This window comes from Hyla sarda, unplaced genomic scaffold, assembly GCF_029499605.1.
Source record: "Hyla sarda isolate aHylSar1 unplaced genomic scaffold, aHylSar1.hap1 scaffold_1739, whole genome shotgun sequence".
Lineage (NCBI taxonomy): Eukaryota > Metazoa > Chordata > Amphibia > Anura > Hylidae > Hyla > Hyla sarda.
The window spans coordinates 43,690-66,353 of NW_026608381.1; the positions used below are offsets into that span (position 1 = coordinate 43,690).

The window sequence follows — 22,664 nt, forward strand, 5'->3', positions numbered from 1 at the left end:
TGTGATGATGATGATGATGGGTGTAGTAGTGATCCTGTACTGATTGTAGACTAGGATGATGATGGGTGTAGTAGTGATCCTGTACTGATTGTAGACTGTGATGATGATGATGGGTGTAGTAGTGATCCTGTACTGATTGTAGACTAGGATGATGATGATGATGGGTGTAGTAGTGATCCTGTACTGATTGTAGACTGTGATGATGATGATGATGGGTGTAGTAGTGATCCTGTACTGATTGTAGACTGGGATGATGATGATGGGTGTAGTAGTGATCCTGTACTGATTGTAGACTAGGATGATGATGATGATGGGTGTAGTAGTGATCCTGTACTCATTGTAGACTGTGATGATGATGGCTGTAGTAGTGATCCTGTACTGATTGTAGACTAGGATGATGATGGGTGTAGTAGTGATCTTGTACTGATTGTAGACTAGGATGATTATGATGGGTGTTGTAGTGATCCTGTACTGATTGTAGGCTGTGATGATGATGGGTGTAGTAGTGATCCTGTACTGATTGTAGACTAGGATGATGATGGGTGTAGTAGTGATCCTGTACTGATTGTAGACTAGGATGATGATGATGGGTGTAATAGTGATCCTGTACTGATTATAGACTGTGATGATGGGTGTAGTAGTGATCCTGTACTGATTGTAGACTGTGATGATGATGATGGGTGTAGTAGTGATCCTGTACTGATTATAGACTGTGATGATGGGTGTAGTAGTGATCCTGTACTGATTGTAGACTGTGATGATGATGGCTGTAGTAGTGATCCTGTACTGATTGTAGACTGTGATTATGATGATGGGTGTAGTAGTGATCCTGTACGGATTGTAGACTAGGATAATGATGAGGATGATGGGTGTAGTAGTGATCCTGTACTGATTATAGACTGTGATGATGATGATGGGTGTGGTAGTGATCCTGTACTCATTATAGACTGTGATGATGATGGCTGTAGTAGTGATCCTGTACTGAATGTAGACTAGGATAATGATGGGTGTAGTAGTGATCCTGTACTGATTGTAGACTAGGATGATGATGGGTGTAGTAGTGATCCTGTACTGATTGTAGACTAGGATGATTATGATGGGTGTAGTAGTGATCCTGTACTGATTGTAGACTAGGATGATGATGATGGGTGTAGTAGTGATCCTGTACTGATTATAGACTGTGATGATGGGTGTAGTAGTGATCCTGTACTGATTGTAGACTAGGATGATGATGATGGGTGTAGTAGTGATCCTGTACTGATTATAGACTGTGATGATGGGTGTAGTAGTGATCCTGTACTGATTGTAGATTGTCAGGTGACACTGATGATGATGATGGGTGTAGTAGTTAATCTGATGGATGACCCCATGACTTCTGCCCACATGATAACACCTGTCCTTGTCACCACAGAAATGTGTCAGTCGCGGTGAACTACAGGTGTCGTTGTCTTATCAGCCGGTGGCACAAAGAATGACGGTCGTGGTGCTGAAAGCCAAACACCTGCCGAGAATGGACATCACCGGCCTCTCAGGTAGCAGCTATTTATCTACCACGGACCCCCCCCCCCTCCTCTTCTCTCATCCATCTCCGGCCTCTATAGATCTCCTCCTCTTCTCTCATCCATCTCCGGCCTCTATAGATCTCCTCCTCTTCTCTCATCCATCTCCGGCCTCTATAGATCTCCTCCTCTTCTCTCATCCATCTCCGTCCTCTATAGATCTCCTCCTCTTCTCTCATCCATCTCCATCCTCTATAGATCTCCTCTTCTCTCATCCATCTCCGGCCTCTATAGATCTCCTCCTCTTCTCTCATCCATCTCCGGCCTCTATAGATCTCCTCCTCTTCTCTCATCCATCTCCGTCCTCTATAGATCTCCTCCTCTTCTCTCATCCATCTCCATCCTCTATAGATCTCCTCCTCTTCTCTCATCCATCTCCGTCCTCTATAGATCTCCTCTTCTCTCCTCTATCTCCATCCTCTATAGATCTCCTCCTGTTCTCTCATCCATCTACGTCCTCTATAGATCTCCTCTTCTCTCCTCCATCTCCATCCTCTATAGATCTCCTCCTCTTCTCTCATCCATCTCCGTCCTCTATAGATCTCCTCTTCTCTCCTCTTCTCTCCTCCATCTCCATCCTCTATAGATCTCCTCCTCTTCTCTCATCCATCTCCGTCCTCTATAGATCTCCTCTTCTCTCCTCCATCTCCATCCTCTATCGATCTCCTCCTCTTCTCTCATCCATCTCCGTCCTCTATAGATCTCCTCTTCTCTCATCCATCTCCGTCCTCTATAGATCTCCTCTTCTCTCCTCCATCTCCATCCTCTATAGATCTCCTCCTCTTCTCTCATCCATCTCCGTCCTCTATAGATCTCCTCTTCTCTCCTCCATCTCCATCCTCTATAGATCTCCTCCTCTTCTCTCATCCATCTCCGTCCTCTATAGATCTCCTCTTCTCTCCTCCATCTCCATCCTCTATCGATCTCCTCCTCTTCTCTCATCCATCTCCGTTCTCTATAGATCTCCTCTTCTCTCCTCCATCTCCATCCTCTATAGATCTCCTCTTCTCTCCTCCATCTCCATCCTCTATAGATCTCCTCCTCTTCTCTCATCCATCTCCGTCCTCTATAGATCTCCTCTTCTCTCATCCATCTCCGTCCTCTATAGATCTCCTCTTCTCTCCTCCATCTCCATCCTCTATAGATCTCCTCCTCTTCTCTCATCCATCTCCGTCCTCTATAGATCTCCTCTTCTCTCCTCCATCTCCATCCTCTATAGATCTCCTCCTCTTCTCTCATCCATCTACGTCCTCTATAGATCTCCTCTTCTCTCCTCCATCTCCATCCTCTATAGATCTCCTCCTCTTCTCTCATCCATCTCCGTCCTCTATAGATCTCCTCTTCTCTCCTCTTCTCTCTTCCATCTCCATCCTCTATAGATCTCCTCCTCTTCTCTCATCCATCTCCGTCCTCTATAGATCTCCTCTTCTCTCATCCATCCTCTATAGATCTCCTCCTCTTCTCTCATCCATCTCCGTCCTCTATAGATCTCCTCCTCTTCTCTCATCCATCTCCGGCCTCTATAGATCTCCTCCTCTTCTCTCATCCATCTCCATTCTCTATAGATCTCCTCTTCTCTCATCCATCTCCGGCCTCTATAGATCTCCTCTTCTCTCATCCATCTCCATCCTCTATAGATCTCCTCCTCTTCTCTCATCCATCTCCAGCCTCTATAGATCTCCTCCTCTTCTCTCATCCATCTCCGTCCTCTATAGATCTCCTCCTCTTCTCTCATCCATCTCCGTCCTCTATAGATCTCCTCCTCTTCTCTCATCCATCTCCGTCCTCTATAGATCTCCTCTTCTCTCATCCATCTCCGTCCTCTATAGATCTCCTCTTCTCTCATCCATCTCCGTTCTCTATAGATCTCCTCTTCTCTCATCCATCTCCATCCTCTATAGATCTCCTCCTCTTCTCTCATCCATCTCCGGCCTCTATAGATCTCATCCATCTCCGTCCTCTATAGATCTCCTCTTCTCTCATCCATCTCCATCCTCTATAGATCTCCTCTTCTCTCATCCATCTCCATCCTCTATAGATCTCCTCCTCTTCTCTTATCCATCTCAGTCCTCTATAGATCTCCTCTTCTCTCATCCATCTCCGGCCTCTATAGATCTCCTCCTCTTCTCTCATCCATCTCCGTCCTCTATAGATCTCCTCTTCTCTCATCCATCTCTGTCCTCTATAGATCTCCTCTTCTCTCATCCATCTCCATCCTCTATAGATCTCCTCTTCTCTCATCCATCTCCGTTCTCTATAGATCTCCTCTTCTCTCATCCATCTCCATTCTCTATAGATCTCCTCCTCTTCTCTCATCCATCTCCGGCCTCTATAGATCTCCTCCTCTTCTCTCATCCATCTCCGTCCTCTATAGATCTCCTCTTCTCTCCTCCATCTCCATCCTCTATAGATCTCCTCCTCTTCTCTCATCCATCTCCGTCCTCTATAGATCTCCTCTTCTCTCCTCCATCTCCATCCTCTATAGATCTCCTCCTCTTCTCTCATCCATCTACGTCCTCTATAGATCTCCTCTTCTCTCCTCCATCTCCATCCTCTATAGATCTCCTCCTCTTCTCTCATCCATCTCCGTCCTCTATAGATCTCCTCTTCTCTCCTCTTCTCTCCTCCATCTCCATCCTCTATAGATCTCCTCCTCTTCTCTCATCCATCTCCGTCTTCTATAGATCTCCTCTTCTCTCCTCCATCTCCATCCTCTATAGATCTCCTCTTCTCTCCTCCATCTCCATCCTCTATAGATCTCCTCCTCTTCTCTAATCCATCTCCGTCCTCTATAGATCTCCTCTTCTCTCATCCATCTCCGTCCTCTATAGATCTCCTCCTCTTCTCTCATCCATCTCCATCCTCTATAGATCTCCTCCTCTTCTCTCATCCATCTCCGTCCTCTATAGATCTCCTCTTCTCTCCTCCATCTCCATCCTCTATAGATTTCCTCTTCTCTCATCCATCTCCGTCCTCTATAGATCTCCTCTTCTCTCATCCATCTCCATCCTCTATAGATCTCCTCCTCTTCTCTTATCCATCTCAGTCCTCTATAGATCTCCTCTTCTCTCATCCATCTCCATCCTCTAGAGATCTCCTCCTCTTCTCTCATCCATCTCCATCCTCTATAGATCTCCTCCTCTTCTCTCATCCATCTCCTTCCTCTATAGATCTCCTCTTCTCTCATCCATCTCCATCCTCTATAGATCTCCTCCTCTTCTCTCATCCATCTCCGTCCTCTATAGATCTCCTCTTCTCTCATCCATCTCCGTCCTCTATAGATCTCCTCTTCTCTCATCCATCTCCATCCTCTATAGATCTCCTCCTCTTCTCTTATCCATCTCAGTCCTCTATAGATCTCCTCTTCTCTCATCCATCTCCATCCTCTAGAGATCTCCTCCTCTTCTCTCATCCATCTCCATCCTCTATAGATCTCCTCCTCTTCTCTCATCCATCTCCTTCCTCTATAGATCTCCTCTTCTCTCATCCATCTCCATCCTCTTTAGATCTCCTCTTCTCTCCTCCATCTCCATCCTCTATAGATCTCCTCCTCTTCTCTCATCCATCTCAGTCCTCTATAGATCTCCTCCTCTTCTCTTATCCATCTCAGTCCTCTATAGATCTCCTCTTCTCTCATCCATCTCCGTCCTCTATAGATCTCCTCCTCTTCTCTCATCCATCTCCGTCCTCTTTAGATCTCCTCTTCTCTCCTCCATCTCCATCCTCTATAGATCTCCTCTTCTCTCATCCATCTCCGTCCTCTATAGATCTCATCCTCTTCTCTCATCCATCTCCATCCTCTATAGATCTCCTCCTCTTCTCTCATCCATCTCCGGCCTCTATAGATCTCCTCCTCTTCTCTCATCCATCTCCGGCCTCTAAAGATCTCCTCCTCATCTCTCATCCATCTCCATCCTCTATAGATCTCCTCTTCTCTCATCCATCTCCGGCCTCTATAGATCTCCTCTTCTCTCATCCATCTCCATCCTCTATAGATCTCCTCTTCTCTCATCCATCTTCGTCCTCTATAGATCTCCTCCTCTTCTCTTATCCATCTCAGTCCTCTATAGATCTCCTCTTCTCTCATCCATCTCCATCCTCTATAGATCTCCTCCTCTTCTCTCATCCATCTCCAGCCTCTATAGATCTCCTCCTCTTCTCTCATCCATCTCCAGCCTCTATAGATCTCCTCCTCTTCTCTCATCCATCTCCGTCCTCTATAGATCTCCTCCTCTTCTCTCATCCATCTCCGTCCTCTATTGATCTCCTCTTCTCTCATCCATCTCCGTCCTCTATAGATCTCCTCTTCTCTCATCCATCTCCGTTCTCTATAGATCTCCTCTTCTCTCATCCATCTCCATCCTCTATAGATCTCCTCCTCTTCTCTCATCCATCTCTGTCCTCTATAGATCTCCTCTTCTCTCATCCATCTCCATCCTCTATAGATCTCCTCTTCTCTCATCCATCTCCATCCTCTATAGATCTCCTCCTCTTCTCTCATCCATCTCTGTCCTCTATAGATCTCCTCTTCTCTCATCCATCTCCTTCCTCTATAGATCTCCTCTTCTCTCATCCATCTCCGTTCTCTATAGATCTCCTCTTCTCTCATCCATCTCCATCCTCTATAGATCTCCTCCTCTTCTCTCATCCATCTCTGTCCTCTATAGATCTCCTCTTCTCTCATCCATCTCCTTCCTCTATAGATCTCCTCTTCTCTCATCCATCTCCATCCTCTATAGATCTCCTTCTCTTCTCTCATCCATCTCCGTCCTCTATAGATCTCCTCTTCTCTCATCCATCTCCGGCCTCTATAGATCTCCTCTTCTCTCATCCATCTCCGTCCTCTATAGATCTCCTCTTCTCTCATCCATCTCCGTTCTCTATAGATCTCCTCCTCTTCTCTCATCCATCTCCGTCCTCTATAGATCTCCTCTTCTCTCCTCTTCTCTCCTCCATCTCCATCCTCTATAGATCTCCTCTTCTCTCATCCATCTCCGGCCTCTATAGATCTCCTCTTCTCTCATCCATCTCCTTCCTCTATAGATCTCCTCCTCTTCTCTCATCCATCTCCGGCCTCTATAGATCTCATCCATCTCCTTCCTCTATAGATCTCCTCCTCTTCTCTCATCCATCTCTGTCCTCTATAGATCTCCTCTTCTCTCATCCATCTCCATCCTCTATAGATCTCCTCTTCTCTCATCCATCTCCGTTCTCTATAGATCTCCTCCTCTTCTCTCATCCATCTCCGGCCTCTATAAATCTCCTCCTCTTCTCTCATCCATCTCCGGCCTCTATAGATCTCCTCCTCTTCTCTCATCCATCTCCAGCCTCTATAGATCTCCTCCTCTTCTCTCATCCATCTCCGTCCTCTATAGATCTCCTCTTCTCTCATCCATCTCCGTCCTCTATAGATCTCCTCTTCTCTCATCCATCTCCGGCCTCTATAGATCTCCTCTTCTCTCATCCATCTCCGTTCTCTATAGATCTCCTCCTCTTCTCTCATCCATCTCCGGCCTCTATAAATCTCCTCCTCTTCTCTCATCCATCTCCGGCCTCTATAGATCTCCTCCTCTTCTCTCATCCATCTCCGGCCTCTATAGATCTCCTCCTCTTCTCTCATCCATCTCCAGCCTCTATAGATCTCCTCCTCTTCTCTCATCCATCTCCGTCCTCTATAGATCTCCTCTTCTCTCATCCATCTCCTTCCTCTATAGATCTCCTCCTCTTCTCTCATCCATCTCCGGCCTCTATAGATCTCATCCATCTCCTTCCTCTATAGATCTCCTCCTCTTCTCTCATCCATCTCTGTCCTCTAAAGATCTCTTCTTCTCTCATCCATCTCCATCCTCTATAGATCTCCTCTTCTCTCATCCATCTCCATCCTCTATAGATCTCCTCCTCTTCTCTCATCCATCTCCGGCCTCTATAGATCTCCTCCTCTTCTCTCATCCATCTCCAGCCTCTATAGATCTCCTCCTCTTCTCTCATCCATCTCCGTCCTCTATAGATCTCCTCCTCTTCTCTCATCCATCTCCGTCCTCTATTGATCTCCTCTTCTCTCCTCCATCTCCTTCCTCTATAGATCTCCTCTTCTCTCATCCATCTCCGTTCTCTATAGATCTCCTCTTCTCTCATCCATCTCCATCCTCTATAGATCTCCTCCTCTTCTCTCATCCATCTCTGTCCTCTATAGATCTCCTCTTCTCTCATCCATCTCCTTCCTCTATAGATCTCCTCTTCTCTCATCCATCTCCATCCTCTATAGATCTCCTTCTCTTCTCTCATCCATCTCCGTCCTCTATAGATCTCCTCTTCTCTCATCCATCTCCGGCCTCTATAGATCTCCTCTTCTCTCATCCATCTCCGTCCTCTATAGATCTCCTCTTCTCTCATCCATCTCCGTTCTCTATAGATCTCCTCCTCTTCTCTCATCCATCTCCGTCCTCTATAGATCTCCTCTTCTCTCCTCTTCTCTCCTCCATCTCCATCCTCTATAGATCTCCTCTTCTCTCATCCATCTCCGGCCTCTATAGATCTCCTCTTCTCTCATCCATCTCCTTCCTCTATAGATCTCCTCCTCTTCTCTCATCCATCTCCGGCCTCTATAGATCTCATCCATCTCCTTCCTCTATAGATCTCCTCCTCTTCTCTCATCCATCTCTGTCCTCTATAGATCTCCTCTTCTCTCATCCATCTCCATCCTCTATAGATCTCCTCTTCTCTCATCCATCTCCGTTCTCTATAGATCTCCTCCTCTTCTCTCATCCATCTCCGGCCTCTATAAATCTCCTCCTCTTCTCTCATCCATCTCCGGCCTCTATAGATCTCCTCCTCTTCTCTCATCCATCTCCAGCCTCTATAGATCTCCTCCTCTTCTCTCATCCATCTCCGTCCTCTATAGATCTCCTCTTCTCTCATCCATCTCCGTCCTCTATAGATCTCCTCTTCTCTCATCCATCTCCGGCCTCTATAGATCTCCTCTTCTCTCATCCATCTCCGTTCTCTATAGATCTCCTCCTCTTCTCTCATCCATCTCCGGCCTCTATAAATCTCCTCCTCTTCTCTCATCCATCTCCGGCCTCTATAGATCTCCTCCTCTTCTCTCATCCATCTCCGGCCTCTATAGATCTCCTCCTCTTCTCTCATCCATCTCCAGCCTCTATAGATCTCCTCCTCTTCTCTCATCCATCTCCGTCCTCTATAGATCTCCTCTTCTCTCATCCATCTCCTTCCTCTATAGATCTCCTCCTCTTCTCTCATCCATCTCCGGCCTCTATAGATCTCATCCATCTCCTTCCTCTATAGATCTCCTCCTCTTCTCTCATCCATCTCTGTCCTCTAAAGATCTCTTCTTCTCTCATCCATCTCCATCCTCTATAGATCTCCTCTTCTCTCATCCATCTCCATCCTCTATAGATCTCCTCCTCTTCTCTCATCCATCTCCGGCCTCTATAGATCTCCTCCTCTTCTCTCATCCATCTCCGGCCTCTATAGATCTCCTCCTCTTCTCTCATCCATCTCCATCCTCTATAGATCTCCTCCTCTTCTCTCATCCATCTCCGGCCTCTATAGATCTCCTCCTCTTCTCTCATCCATCTCCGGCCTCTATAGATCTCCTCCTCTTCTCTCATCCATCTCCGGCCTCTATAGATCTCCTCTTCTCTCATCCATCTCCATCCTCTATAGATCTCCTCTTCTCTCATCCATCTTCGTCCTCTATAGATCTCCTCTTCTCTCATTCATCTCCGGCCTCTATAGATCTTCTCCTCTTCTCTCATCCATCTCCAGCCACTATCTTCAGCCTCTACATCTCTGTGATCCTTAGTGGGTCCTCTATGGCCGGAGGTTATTCCAGGACAGTGTAATGTCAGAGTTCTTCTCTCCACAGATCCTTACGTCAAGGTGAACGTCTATTATGGTCAGAAGCGAATTGCCAAGAAGAAGACGCACGTGAAGAAGTGCACGCTCAGCCCGGTGTTTAACGAGTCCTTCATATACGACATTCCCATAGACCTCTTGCCGGACATCAGCATTGAGTTTCTTGTCATCGACTTTGATCGCACCACCAAGAACCAGGTGGTGGGCCGGCTCATCCTGGGGGCGCACAGCGTCACTGCCAACGGCATTGAACATTGGCGCGAGGTCTGCAATAACCCCCGCAAGCTGATTGCCAAGTGGCACAGCTTGAGCGAGTTCTAGGGGCCTCTTGGCGCGGTGAGGTCGGTTAGTGGGTGAAGGAGGTCACACAGGTCGTAGTGATGGGACAAGTGCTGGAACCACATGGGCAGGAGATCTTTTTATTTTAAGCCTCCAGTGACCGCGGCGCCCGTTACATACCGTAACCGTGCCGAATGCTGAAGGGGCTAGCCTTGTTTTAGTGGTAGATCAAACGTTAGGCCGTCAGTTCTGATGTCTTGCAGGACACTATAATACTAAGTACTAAACCCCACAGTAACACATGGATATATATACGGAGTGTAACCCTTTGTGTGCATGTTTACCACATGTCTCCGCTGTCTCTGTACAAGCCCTGTGCATGTCAGGCTGTGTTCCTAACTCCTGGTGATGAGGTCCCTGGGGCTCTTGTGAATTCGGGAGTTCTGTGGCCCTTGTGTCATAGGTTGTGGTGGTTGAGGTTTTACTGATGGAGCGGATCATCTCTACCCATCGTCTGGATGATGTCACATGACAGCACGCTGTATGGATGTCCCTGGTGTCATCAAGTTGGAGATATGTAGGCTCAGACTGACTGGGCACCATCAGGGACTAAAGATGTGGGGGTGCTCTCATGGTTGTCTGATGTGCTGCCCCGGCCGCTGTATATACACCCAGCTTCACAGCACAATAACTGCCCCAGGTCACGTAACTGCAGGAGGAGATGCGGTTGTGCCTCATTTTTTTTTTTCTATATTTTATTGCACCAGTGTATAAGGTGAAATGTTCCACTGGTCAACAACCAATGAGAAGAGTCTCAGCAGACGATCCAAGATAGATTTCCCATGTGTAGGGTCAGCATAAGGCAGACCGAAGAGGCCACCAGGCTCGTGACATCGGCTTTTCCCGTAACCTTGCTGGGTACGTGTCTACCATTCTGGCGGGTGCCCCAGCCTCCTTCGGCACTTCACTGACTGAACCCCTGCAGGGATGGTGGCTCCAGGCTCTGACCTCTTGCTGTGACCTCTGGTCCTCTCTAGTCTACAGCTTTGGCATTCTCCAGGAATCATCCCATTGCCCGGCATCTAATATAGTCCAGATTCTTTCCTATATCCTCCATAGACCCCATAACACAAGGGATCGGTCTGTTACACCTGATGTAAGACCACAACCCCCTGCCAATATCCTGGACTCTCATCACGTTCCGGATTTCACCAATTTATTACTTCACATCCCAGATATGACACAAGCAATATCTAAGAGCTGCTCCACAATGCCTCCTCCTATTGTATCACTGGCCAAGGTATCCGTAGAAAACATTTCTAGAACAAATCAAGGTCTAAAAATGTAAATTATTACGTAGATAAGAGGGGAAGAGCTACAGACCTTACCGAGCTGTGGACCGGGCTTAATTCATAGAAAACATCGCCCCAAAAAGAGAGCTGCCACTTATCAGTGGGATGGATCATACAACATCTTCAATATGGAAAGCTCCAGCAGAAGATGTTGGTTGTTCCCAGTCAACTGAATAAAACATTGGGAAGGACATAAAGGAGAACATGCAGAAATGGGTCACTGTCTGAATAGAGAACAACAAGCCACGAAAATAGAGAATGTCCACCACAACGAACAGAGGAAATTAGTCAGTGACAGATCTGTAAAAAACAAACAAAAAAAAAACGCCAAAGTGAATTCAGAACTAACACCTTAAATGGGTACTCCAGCCCTAATACATCTTATCCCCTATCCAAAGGATAGGGGATAAGATGTCTGGTCGTGGGGGTCCCGCCGCCGGGGACCCCCATAATCGGTCATTGCGCACCCACCTTTTGTGAGCTCTCTGCAGCGCTGGAGTCTCCAAATGTGTAGCGTGACGACCATGGGGCCAGAGTATCATGATGTCACAACTCCGCCCCCGTGTGAAGTCACACCCTGCCCCCCTCGATACAAGTCTATGGGAGGGGGCGTGATGGCCTTTGGATAGGGGATAAGATGTATTAGGGCTGGAGGACCCCTTTAACCAGAGAGAACAAGAATACAGGGGCTGAGGACAAGAATCCTGAAGGAAAGTGATATCACTGATCAGTCACCGCTCTGTATCCTCAGACACTGATCAGTCACCTCTTTGTATCCATAGACACTGATCAGTCACGCTCTGTATCCTTAGACACTGATCAGTCACCTCTCTGTGTCCTCACAATGATCAGTCACCGCTCTGTATCCTCAGACACTGATGAGTCCCCGCTCTGTATCATTAGACACTGATGAGTCCCCGCTCTCTATCCTTAGACACTGATCTGTCACGCTATGTATCCTCAGACACTGATCAGTCACCTCTTTGTATCCTTAGACACTGATCAGTCACGCTCTGTATCCTTAGACACTGATCAGTCACCTCTGTATCCTCAGACACTGATGAGTCCCCACTCTCTATCCTTAGACACTGAAAAGTCACCGCTCTCAATCCTCAGACACTGATCAGTCACCGCTCTCAATACATAGACACTGATCAGTCACCGCTCTGTATCCTTAGACACTGATCAGTCACCGCTCTGTATCCTCAGACACTGATCAGTCACCGCTCTCTATCCCTAGACACTGATCATTCGCCGCTCTCTATCCTTAGACACTGATCAGTCACCGTTCTCTATCCTTAGACACTGATCAGTCACCGTTCTCTATCCTTAGACACTGATCAGTCACCGCTCTGTATCCTTAGACACTGATCAGTCACCGCTCTGTATCCTCAGACACCGATCAGTCACTGTTCTCTATCCTTAGACACTGATCAGTCACCGTTCTCTATCCTTAGACACTGATCAGTCACCGCTCTCTATCCTTAGACACTGATCAGTCACCGCTCTCTATCCTTAGACACTGATCAGTCACCGCTCTGTATCCTTAGACACTGATCAGTCACCGCTCTGTATCCTTAAACACTGATCAGTCACCGCTCTGTATCCTTAGACACTGATCAGTCACCGTTCTCTATCCTTAGACACTGATCAGTCACCGCTCTGTATCCTCAGACACTGATCAGTCACCGCTCTGTATCCTTAGACACTGATCAGTCACCGTTCTCTATCCTTAGACACTGATCAGTCCCCGCTCTTTATGATCAGTGACATCTGAGAATTCAGGGTAAGAAATGTTGAGGACAAGAAGTATGGAATGAGGAGGATTATTGATGGTGATCTCCAGAACGCTTCCTGCTCCAGTAATCGTCTCGTGTGTGAGGGACATGGAACAGAGGGATCGACTGGTAGACAATGCTCTAGGTCATATCTGGGATTTGTGAATTAATTATGAGGTAAAAGAACTGATGACATCATCTAAGTGGGCAGAGTCTAGGAGGTTGTATTCCCAATGTGGTATAAGGACAGATCTCGTATCAAAGCTCTGTTTTCCATAGATCCATATAAAAGACTCTGATCCCTCCATAGGCTCTAATACCCCATGTAAAAGGCTGGGGATCCCTACATACATCTTACTAGGCTTAGACCACATATAAAATGTCCTGATCCCTCGGCACTTTGACATTAGACTCTAATCCCCATATAAAAGGCTCCAATCCCTCTTCTGTAATAAAGCTCTATTCCTTTTGTTCTCTTATTAAGCTCAGATTTACCATATACAGTAAATTGCCCTGATCCCTTGATTATTAGGGTCAGAGCCCCAGTATAAAAGGCTTAGATCCCTCAGTACTGTTTTTAGAACCGGGATACCCAAAAGGCTCATATTTTACCATATTCTTAAAAAAAAAATCACAGGCCCTGGTGTAGGGTTCCAATAGGTCTGTGTTACAATAAATAAGGCTTTTACCCCACTGTAATACAATAATAGGCTGAGATCCTAAATAAAAAAAACATAATACGTTGTTAGGTCCAGAGTCCCCTAAAAGGCTTAAAACTTATGTAATTAGGCTCTGGTTCTATATAATCTGATATCGCTGTACTGGGAGATCTTGTTCACATATGAGTATAATCATGGGTACTCTCTAATAATGCTCTGACCCCCTCTGATAAGGCTCAAATTCCCTCTAATAAGGCTTGGTTCCTTTCCAATAATGCTCAGATTCCTTACAGTACATCTTGGAATCCATTATAGTAAGACTCCGATCCCCTTTAATAATGCTCAGATTCCCATGCAGTAAGGCTCTGATCCTCTCTAATTAGACAAGGAACCCATTTATAAAGCTCAGATCCCCTCCAATAAGGCTCAAATCTCTCCCAATGATGCTCACTCTCACTTCTGATAAGGCTCCGATTCCTTTTATAAAGCTCAGATCCCCTCCAATAAGGCTCAGATCTCTCCCAATGATGCTCACTCTCACTTCTGATAAGGCTCCGATTCCTTTTATAAAGCTCAGATCCCCTCCAATAAGGCTCAGATCTCTCCCAATGATGCTCACTCTCACTTCTGATAAGGCTCCGATTCCTTTTATAAAGCTCAGATCCCCTCCAATAAGGCTCAGATCTCTCCCAATGATGCTCACTCTCACTTCTGATAAGGCTCCGATTCCTTTTATAAAGCTCAGATCCCCTCCAATAAGGCTCAGATCTCTCCCAATGATGCTCACTCTCACTTCTGATAAGGCTCCGATTCCTTTTATAAAGCTCAGATCCCCTCCAATAAGGCTCAGATCTCTCCCAATGATGCTCACTCTCACTTCTGATAAGGCTCTGATCACCAGCTCAGCAGATCCTCTTATTTCGCTATAATGGAGATGTATCCCCCTCCATTCTCTTTGTACTGAACTGATTGCTCCAGACTGTGCACAGACGGGGGGATAGTAAGTAGGAGGGGCTTATGTTCCAGTGTGTAAAACCTGTATGTGAGGTCAGTAGACCCTGTACATGACCTCGCTATGTGTGTCACCAGTGCTATGTGACCCTGCATACAGCAATGTGCTGCTATCTTACTACTCTGTAATGCTATATTGTACCTTGGATTTGTTAACACAAAATAAAGTCTAATTCACTGGAAATATGTCCTGATCTGTACTATAGAAGATACTGCAGCTTACAACCCTATCCAACCAAGGGACACAGAGGTTACATAACAAGGGCACAAAAACACAATGTAAGGTGTCAGTGTTATATAGTATGGGAGGGATGAGAGGTGTCAGTGTTATATAGTATGGGGGGGGGATGAGAGGTGTCAGTGTTATATAGTATGGGGGGGGGATGAAAGGTGTCAGTGTTATATAGTATGGGGGGGGATGAGAGGTGTCAGTGTTATATAGTATGGGAGGGATGAGAGGTGTCAGTGTTATATAGTATGGGGGGATGAGAGGTGTCAGTGTTATATAGTATGGGGGGATGAGAGGTGTCAGTATTACATAGTATGGGAATGAGAGGTGTCAGTGTTATATAGTATGGGGGGGGGGATGAGAGGTGTCAGTGTTATATAGTATGGAGGGATGAGAGGTGTCAGTGTTATATAGTATGGGGGGGGGGATGAGAGGTGTCAGTATTATATAGTATGGGAATGAGAGGTGTCAGTGTTATATAGTATGGGGGGGGGATGAGAGGTGTCAGTATTATATAGTATGGAGGGATGAGAGGTGTCAGTGTTATATAGTATGGGGGGGGGATGAGAGGTGTCAGTATTATATAGTATGGAGGGATGAGAGGTGTCAGTGTTATATAGTATGGGGGGGGATGAGAGGTGTCAGTGTAATATAGTATGGGGGGATGAGAGGTGTCAGTGTTATATAGTATTGGGGGATGAGAGGTGTCAGTGTTATATAGTATGGGGGGATGAGAGGTGTCAGTGTTGTATAGTATGGGAGGGATGAGAGGTGTCAGTGTTATATAGTATGGGGGGGATGAGAGGTGTCAGTGTTATATAGTATGGGGGGGATGAGAGGTGTCAGTGTTATATAGTATGGGGGGGGATGAGAGGTGTCAGTGTTATATAGTATGGGGGGGATGAGAGGTGTCAGTGTTATATAGTATGGGGGGGATGAGAGGTGTCAGTGTTATATAGTATGGGGGGGGATGAGAGGTGTCAGTGTTATATAGTATGGGGGGGATGAGAGGTGTCAGTGTTATATAGTATGGGGGGGATGAGAGGTGTCAGTGTTATATAGTATGGGGGGAATGAGAGGTGTCAGTGTTATATAGTATGGGGGGATAAGAGGTGTCGGTATTCTATAGTATGAGGGGGGATGAGAGGTGTCAGTGTAATATAGTATGGGGTTGATGAGAGGTGTCTGTGTTATATAGTATGGGGTTGATGAGAGGTGTCAGAGTTATATAGTATGGGGGATGAGAGGTGGCAGTGTTATATAGTATGGGGGGATAAGAGGTGTCAGTATTATATAGTATGGAAGGATGAGAGGTGTCAGTGTTATATAGTATGACAGGGATGAGAGGTGGCAGTGTTATAGATATATAGTATGGGGGGGAGGAGAGGTGTCAGTATTATATAGTATGGAAGGATGAGAGGTGTCAGTGTTATATAGTATGGGAGGGATGAGAGGTGTCAGTGTTATATAGTATGGGGGTGATGAGAGGTGTCAGTGTTATATAGTATGGGGGGGATGAGAGGTGTCAGTGTTATATAGTATGGGAGGGATGAGAGGTGTCAGTGTTATATAGTATGGGGGATAAAAGGTGTCAGTATTATATAGTATGGGGGGATGAGAGGTGTCAGTGTTATATAGTATGGGGGGGATGAGAGGTGTCAGTGTTATATAGTATGGGGGGGATGAGAGGTGTCAGTGTTATATAGTATGGGGGGGATGAGAGGTGTCAGTGTTATATAGTATGGGGGGGATGAGAGGTGTCAGTGTTATATAGTATGGGGGGGATGAGAGGTGTCAGTGTTATATAGTATGGGGGGATGAGAGGTGTCAGTGTTATATAGTATGGGAGGGATGAGAGGTGTCAGTGTTATATAGTATGGGGGGGGGTGAGAGGTGTCAGTATTATATAGTATGGAGGAATGAGAGGTGTCAGTGTTATATAGTATGGGGGGGGATAAGAGGTGTCAGTGTAATATAGTATGGGGGGGATGAGAGGTGTCAGTGTTATATAGTATGGGGGGGGATGAGAGGTGTCAGTGTTATATAGTATGGGGGGGATGAGAGGTGTCAGTGTTATATAGTATGGGGGGGATGAGAGGTGTCAGTGTTATATAGTATGGGGGGAATGAGAGGTGTCAGTGTTATATAGTATGGGGGGATAAGAGGTGTCGGTATTCTATAGTATGAGGGGGGATGAGAGGTGTCAGTGTAATATAGTATGGGGTTGATGAGAGGTGTCTGTGTTATATAGTATGGGGGGGGATGAGAGGTGTCAGAGTTATATAGTATGGGGGATGAGAGGTGTAAGTGTTATATAGTATGGGGGGATGAGAGGTGGCAGTGTTATATAGTATGGGGGGATAAGAGGTGTCAGTGTTATATAGTATTGGAGGGATGATAGGTGTCAGTGTTATATAGTATGGGGGGGATGAGAGGTGTCAGTGTTATATAGTATGGGGGGGATGAGAGGTGTCAGTGTTATATAGTATGAGGGGATAAGAGGTGTAATTGTTATATAGTATGGAGGGATGAGAGGTGTCAGTGTTATATAGTATGGGAGGGATGAGAGGTGTCGCTATTATATAGTATGGGGGGATAAGAGGTGGCAGTGTTATATATATAGTATGGGGGGGGATGAGAGGTGTCAGTGTTCTATAGTATGGGGGGATGAGAGGTGTCAGTATTAGATAGTATGGGGGGATAAGAGGTGTATTAGATAGTATGGGGGGATAAGAGGTGTAATTGTTATATAGTATGGAGGGATGAGAGGTGGCAGTATTATATAGTATGGAGGGGATGAGAGGTGTCAGTGTTATATAGTATGGGGGGATGAGAGGTGTCAGTGTTATATAGTATGGGGGGGATGAGAGGTGTCAGTGTTATATAGTATGGGGGGATGAGAGGTGTCAGTGTTATATAGTATGGAGGGATGAGAGGTGGCAGTGTTATATAGTATGGGGGGGATGAGAGGTGTCAGTGTTATATAGTATGGGGGGATGAGAGGTGTCAGTGTTATATAGTATGGAGGGGATGAGAGGTGTCAGTGTTATATAGTATGGGGGGATGAGAGGTGTCAGTGTTATATAGTATGGGGGGGATGAGAGGTGTCAGTGTTATATAGTATGGGGGGATGAGAGGTATCGGTATTATATAGTATGGGGGGGATGAGAGGTGGCAGTGTTCTATAGTATGGAGGGATGAGAGGTGTCAGTGTTATATAGTATGGGGGGGTGAGAGGTGTCAGTGTTATATAGTATGGAGGGATGAGAGGTGTCAGTGTTATATAGTATGGAGGGATGAGAGGTGGCAGTATTATATAGTATGGAGGGGATGAGAGGTGTCAGTGTTATATAGTATGGGGGGATGAGAGGTGTCAGTGTTATATAGTATTGGAGGGATGAGAGGTGTCAGTGTTATATAGTATGGAGGGATGAGAGGTGTCAGTGTTATATAGTATGGGGGGATGAGAGGTGGCAGTATTATATAGTATGGGGGGATGAGAGGTGGCAGTGTTATATATAGTATGGGGGGATGAGAGGTGTCAGTGTTATATAGTATGGGGGATAAAAGGTGTCAGTATTATATAGTATGGAGGGATGAGATGAGTCAATGTTATATAGTATGGGGGGGATGAGAGGTGTCAGTGTTATATAGTAAGGGGGGATGAGAGGTGTCAGTGTTATAGTATGGGGGGGGTGGTGAGAGGTGTCAGTGTTATATAGTATGGGGGGATGAGAGGTATCGGTATTATATAGTATGGGGGGGATGAGAGGTGGCAGTGTTCTATAGTATGGAGGGATGAGAGGTGTCAGTGTTATATAGTATTGGAGGGATGAGAGGTGTCAGTGTTAAATAGTATGGAGGGATGAGAGGTATCGGTATTATATAGTATGGGGGGGATGAGAGGTGTCAGTGTTATATAGTATGGGGGGATGAGAGGTATCGGTATTATATAGTATGGGGGGGATGAGAGGTGGCAGTGTTCTATAGTATGGAGGGATGAGAGGTGTCAGTGTTATATAGTATTGGAGGGATGAGAGGTGTCAGTGTTATATAGTATGGAGGGATGAGAGGTGTCAATGTTATATAGTATGGGGGGATGAGAGGTGTCAGTGTTATATAGTATGGAGGGATGAGAGGTGTCAGTGTTATATAGTATGGGGGGGATGAGAGGTGTCAGTGTTATATAGTATGGGGGGATAAGAGGTGTCAGTATTATATAGTATGGAAGGATGAGAGGTGTCAGTGTTATATAGTATGAGAGGGATGAGAGGTGGCAGTGTTATAGATATATAGTATGGGGGGGAAGAGAGGTGTCAGTGTTCTATAGTATGGGGGGGAGGAGAGGTGTCAGTATTATATAGTATGGAAGGATGAGAGGTGTCAGTGTTATATAGTATGGGGGGGGATGAGAGGTGTCAGTGTTATATAGTATGGGGGGGGATGAGAGGTGTCAGTGTTATATAGTATGAGGGGATAAGAGGTGTAATTGTTATATAGTATGGAGGGATGAGAGGTGTCAGTGTTATATAGTATGGGAGGGATGAGAGGTGTCGCTATTATATAGTATGGGGGGATAAGAGGTGGCAGTGTTATATATATAGTATGGGGGGGGGGTGAGAGGTGTCAGTGTTCTATAGTATGGGGGGATGAGAGGTGTCAGTATTAGATAGTATGGGGGGATAAGAGGTGTATTAGATAGTATGGGGGGATAAGAGGTGTAATTGTTATATAGTATGGGGGGGATGAGAGGTGGCAGTATTATATAGTATGGAGGGGATGAGAGGTGTCAGTGTTATATAGTATGGGGGGATGAGAGGTGTCAGTGTTATATAGTATGGGGGGGATGAGAGGTGTCAGTGTTATATAGTATGGGGGGATGAGAGGTGTCAGTGTTATATAGTATGGAGGGATGAGAGGTGGCAGTGTTATATAGTATGGGGGGGATGAGAGGTGTCAGTGTTATATAGTATGGGGGGATGAGAGGTGTCAGTGTTATATAGTATGGAGGGGATGAGAGGTGTCAGTGTTATATAGTATGGAGGGATGAGAGGTGTCAGTATTATATAGTATGGAGGGATGAGATGAGTCAATGTTATATAGTATGGGGGGGGGATGAGAGGTGGCAGTATTATATAGTATGGAGGGGATGAGAGGTGTCAGTGTTATATAGTATGGGAGGGATGAGAGGTGTCAGTGTTATATAGTATGGGGGGGAATGAGAGGTGTCAGTGTTATATAGTATGGAGGGATGAGAGGTGTCAATGTTATATAGTATGGGGGGGATGAGAGGTGTCAGTGTTATATAGTATGGAGGGATGAGAGGTGTCAGTGTTATATAGTATGGGGGGGGGATGAGAGGTGTCAGTGTTATATAGTATGGGGGGATAAGAGGTGTCAGTATTATATAGTATGGAAGGATGAGAGGTGTCAGTGTTATATAGTATGAGAGGGATGAGAGGTGTCAGTGTTATATAGTATGGAAGGATGAGAGGTGTCAGTGTTATATAGTATGGGAGGGATGAGAGGTGTCAGTGTTATATAGTATGGGGGGGGAGGAGAGGTGTCAGTATTATATAGTATGGAAGGATGAGAGGTGTCAGTGTTATATAGTATGGGAGGGATGAGAGGTGTCAGTGTTATATAGTATGGGGGGGGATGAGAGGTGTCAGTGTTATATAGTATGGGAGGGATGAGAGGTGGCAGTGTTATATAGTATGGGGGGATGAGAGGTTGTCAGTGTTATATAGTATGGGGGGATGAGAGGTGTCAGTGTTATATAGTATGGAGGGATGAGAGGTGTCAGTGTTATATAGTATGGGGGGATGAGAGGTGTCAGTATTATATAGTATGGGAGGGATGAGAGGTGGCAGTGTTATATAGTATGGGGGATAAAAGGTGTCAGTATTATATAGTATGGAGGGATGAGATGAGTCAATGTTATATAGTATGGGGGGGATGAGAGGTGTCAGTGTTGTATAGTATGGGGGGATGAGAGGTGTCAGTGTTATATAGTATGGGAGGGATGAGAGGTGTCAGTGTTATATAGTATGGGGGGGATGAGAGGTGTCAGTGTTATATAGTATGGGGGGAATGAGAGGTGTCAGTGTTATAGTATAGGGGGTGGTGAGAGGTGTCAGTGTTATATAGTATGGAGGGATAAGAGGTGTCAATGTTATATAGTATGGGGGGGATGAGAGGTGTCAGTGTTATATAGTATGGGGGGGATGAGAGGTGTCAGTGTTATATAGTATTGGAGGGATGATAGGTGTCAGTGTTATATAGTATGGGGGGGATGAGAGGTGTCAGTGTTATATAGTATGGGGGGGATGAGAGGTGTCAGTGTTATATAGTATGGGGGGGATGAGAGGTGTCAGTGTTATATAGTATGGGGGGATAAGAGGTGTCAGTATTATATAGTATGGAAGGATGAGAGGTGTCAGTGTTATATAGTATGAGAGGGATGAGAGGTGGCAGTGTTATAGATATATAGTACGGGGGGGAAGAGAGGTGTCAGTGTTCTATAGTATGGGGGGGAGGAGAGGTGTCAGTGTTATATAGTATGGAAGGATGAGAGGTGTCAGTGTTATATAGTATGGGGGGGGTGAGAGGTGTCAGTGTTATATAGTATTGGAGGGATGAGAGGTGTCAGTGTTATATAGTATGGGGGGATGAGAGGTGTCAGTATTATATAGTATGGGGGGATAAGAGGTGTATTAGATAGTATGGGGGGATAAGAGGTGTAATTGTTATATAGTATGGAGGGATGAGAGGTGGCAGTATTATATAGTATGGAGGGGATGAGAGGTGTCAGTGTTATATAGTATGGGGGGATGAGAGGTGTCAGTGTTATATAGTATGGGGGGGATGAGAGGTGTCAGTGTTATATAGTATGGGGGGATGAGAGGTGTCAGTGTTATATAGTATGGAGGGATGAGAGGTGGCAGTGTTATATAGTATGGGGGGGATGAGAGGTGTCAGTGTTATATAGTATGGGGGGATGAGAGGTGTCAGTGTTATATAGTATGGAGGGGATGAGAGGTGTCAGTGTTATATAGTATGGGGGGATGAGAGGTGTCAGTGTTATATAGTATGGGGGGATGAGAGGTGTCAGTGTTATATAGTATGGGGGGATGAGAGGTGTCAGTGTTATATAGTATGGGGGGGTGAGAGGTGTCAGTGTTATATAGTATGGAGGGATGAGAGGTGTCAGTGTTATATAGTATGGAGGGATGAGAGGTGGCAGTATTATATAGTATGGAGGGGATGAGAGGTGTCAGTGTTATATAGTATGGGGGGATGAGAGGTGTCAGTGTTATATAGTATTGGAGGGATGAGAGGTGTCAGTGTTATATAGTATGGAGGGATGAGAGGTGTCAGTGTTATATAGTATGGGGGGATAAGAGGTGGCAGTATTATATAGTATGGGGGGATGAGAGGTGGCAGTGTTATATATAGTATGGGGGGATGAGAGGTGTCAGTGTTATATAGTATGGGGGATAAAAGGTGTCAGTATTATATAGTATGGAGGGATGAGATGAGTCAATGTTATATAGTATGGGGGGGATGAGAGGTGTCAGTGTTATATAGTAAGGGGGGATGAGAGGTGTCAGTGTTATAGTATGGGGGGGGTGGTGAGAGGTGTCAGTGTTATATAGTATGGGGGGATGAGAGGTATCGGTATTATATAGTATGGGGGGGATGAGAGGTGGCAGTGTTCTATAGTATGGAGGGATGAGAGGTGTCAGTGTTATATAGTATTGGAGGGATGAGAGGTGTCAGTGTTAAATAGTATGGAGGGATGAGAGGTATCGGTATTATATAGTATGGGGGGGATGAGAGGTGTCAGTGTTATATAGTATGGGGGGATGAGAGGTATCGGTATTATATAGTATGGGGGGGGATGAGAGGTGGCAGTG

General features: G+C 45.7%; 1 protein-coding gene across 2 annotated transcripts in view; it reads left to right on the forward strand.

Moving 5' to 3' along the window:
* Positions 1-14,700, forward strand: part of SYT11 (synaptotagmin 11) — a 28,931-nt gene extending 14,231 nt beyond the window's left edge. Inside the window, exons 3-4 of one of the 2 annotated variants that reach the window (XM_056552617.1) lie at positions 1,412-1,535; positions 9,448-14,700. In XM_056552617.1, the coding sequence (XP_056408592.1) occupies positions 1,412-1,535; positions 9,448-9,758 (435 nt within the window). In that variant the 3' untranslated portion in view covers positions 9,759-14,700. The remainder of the gene's footprint in view (positions 1-1,411; positions 1,536-9,447) is intronic. The other variant, XM_056552618.1, reaches the window with a different exon arrangement.
* The last annotated feature ends 7,964 nt before the right edge of the window (positions 14,701-22,664 follow it).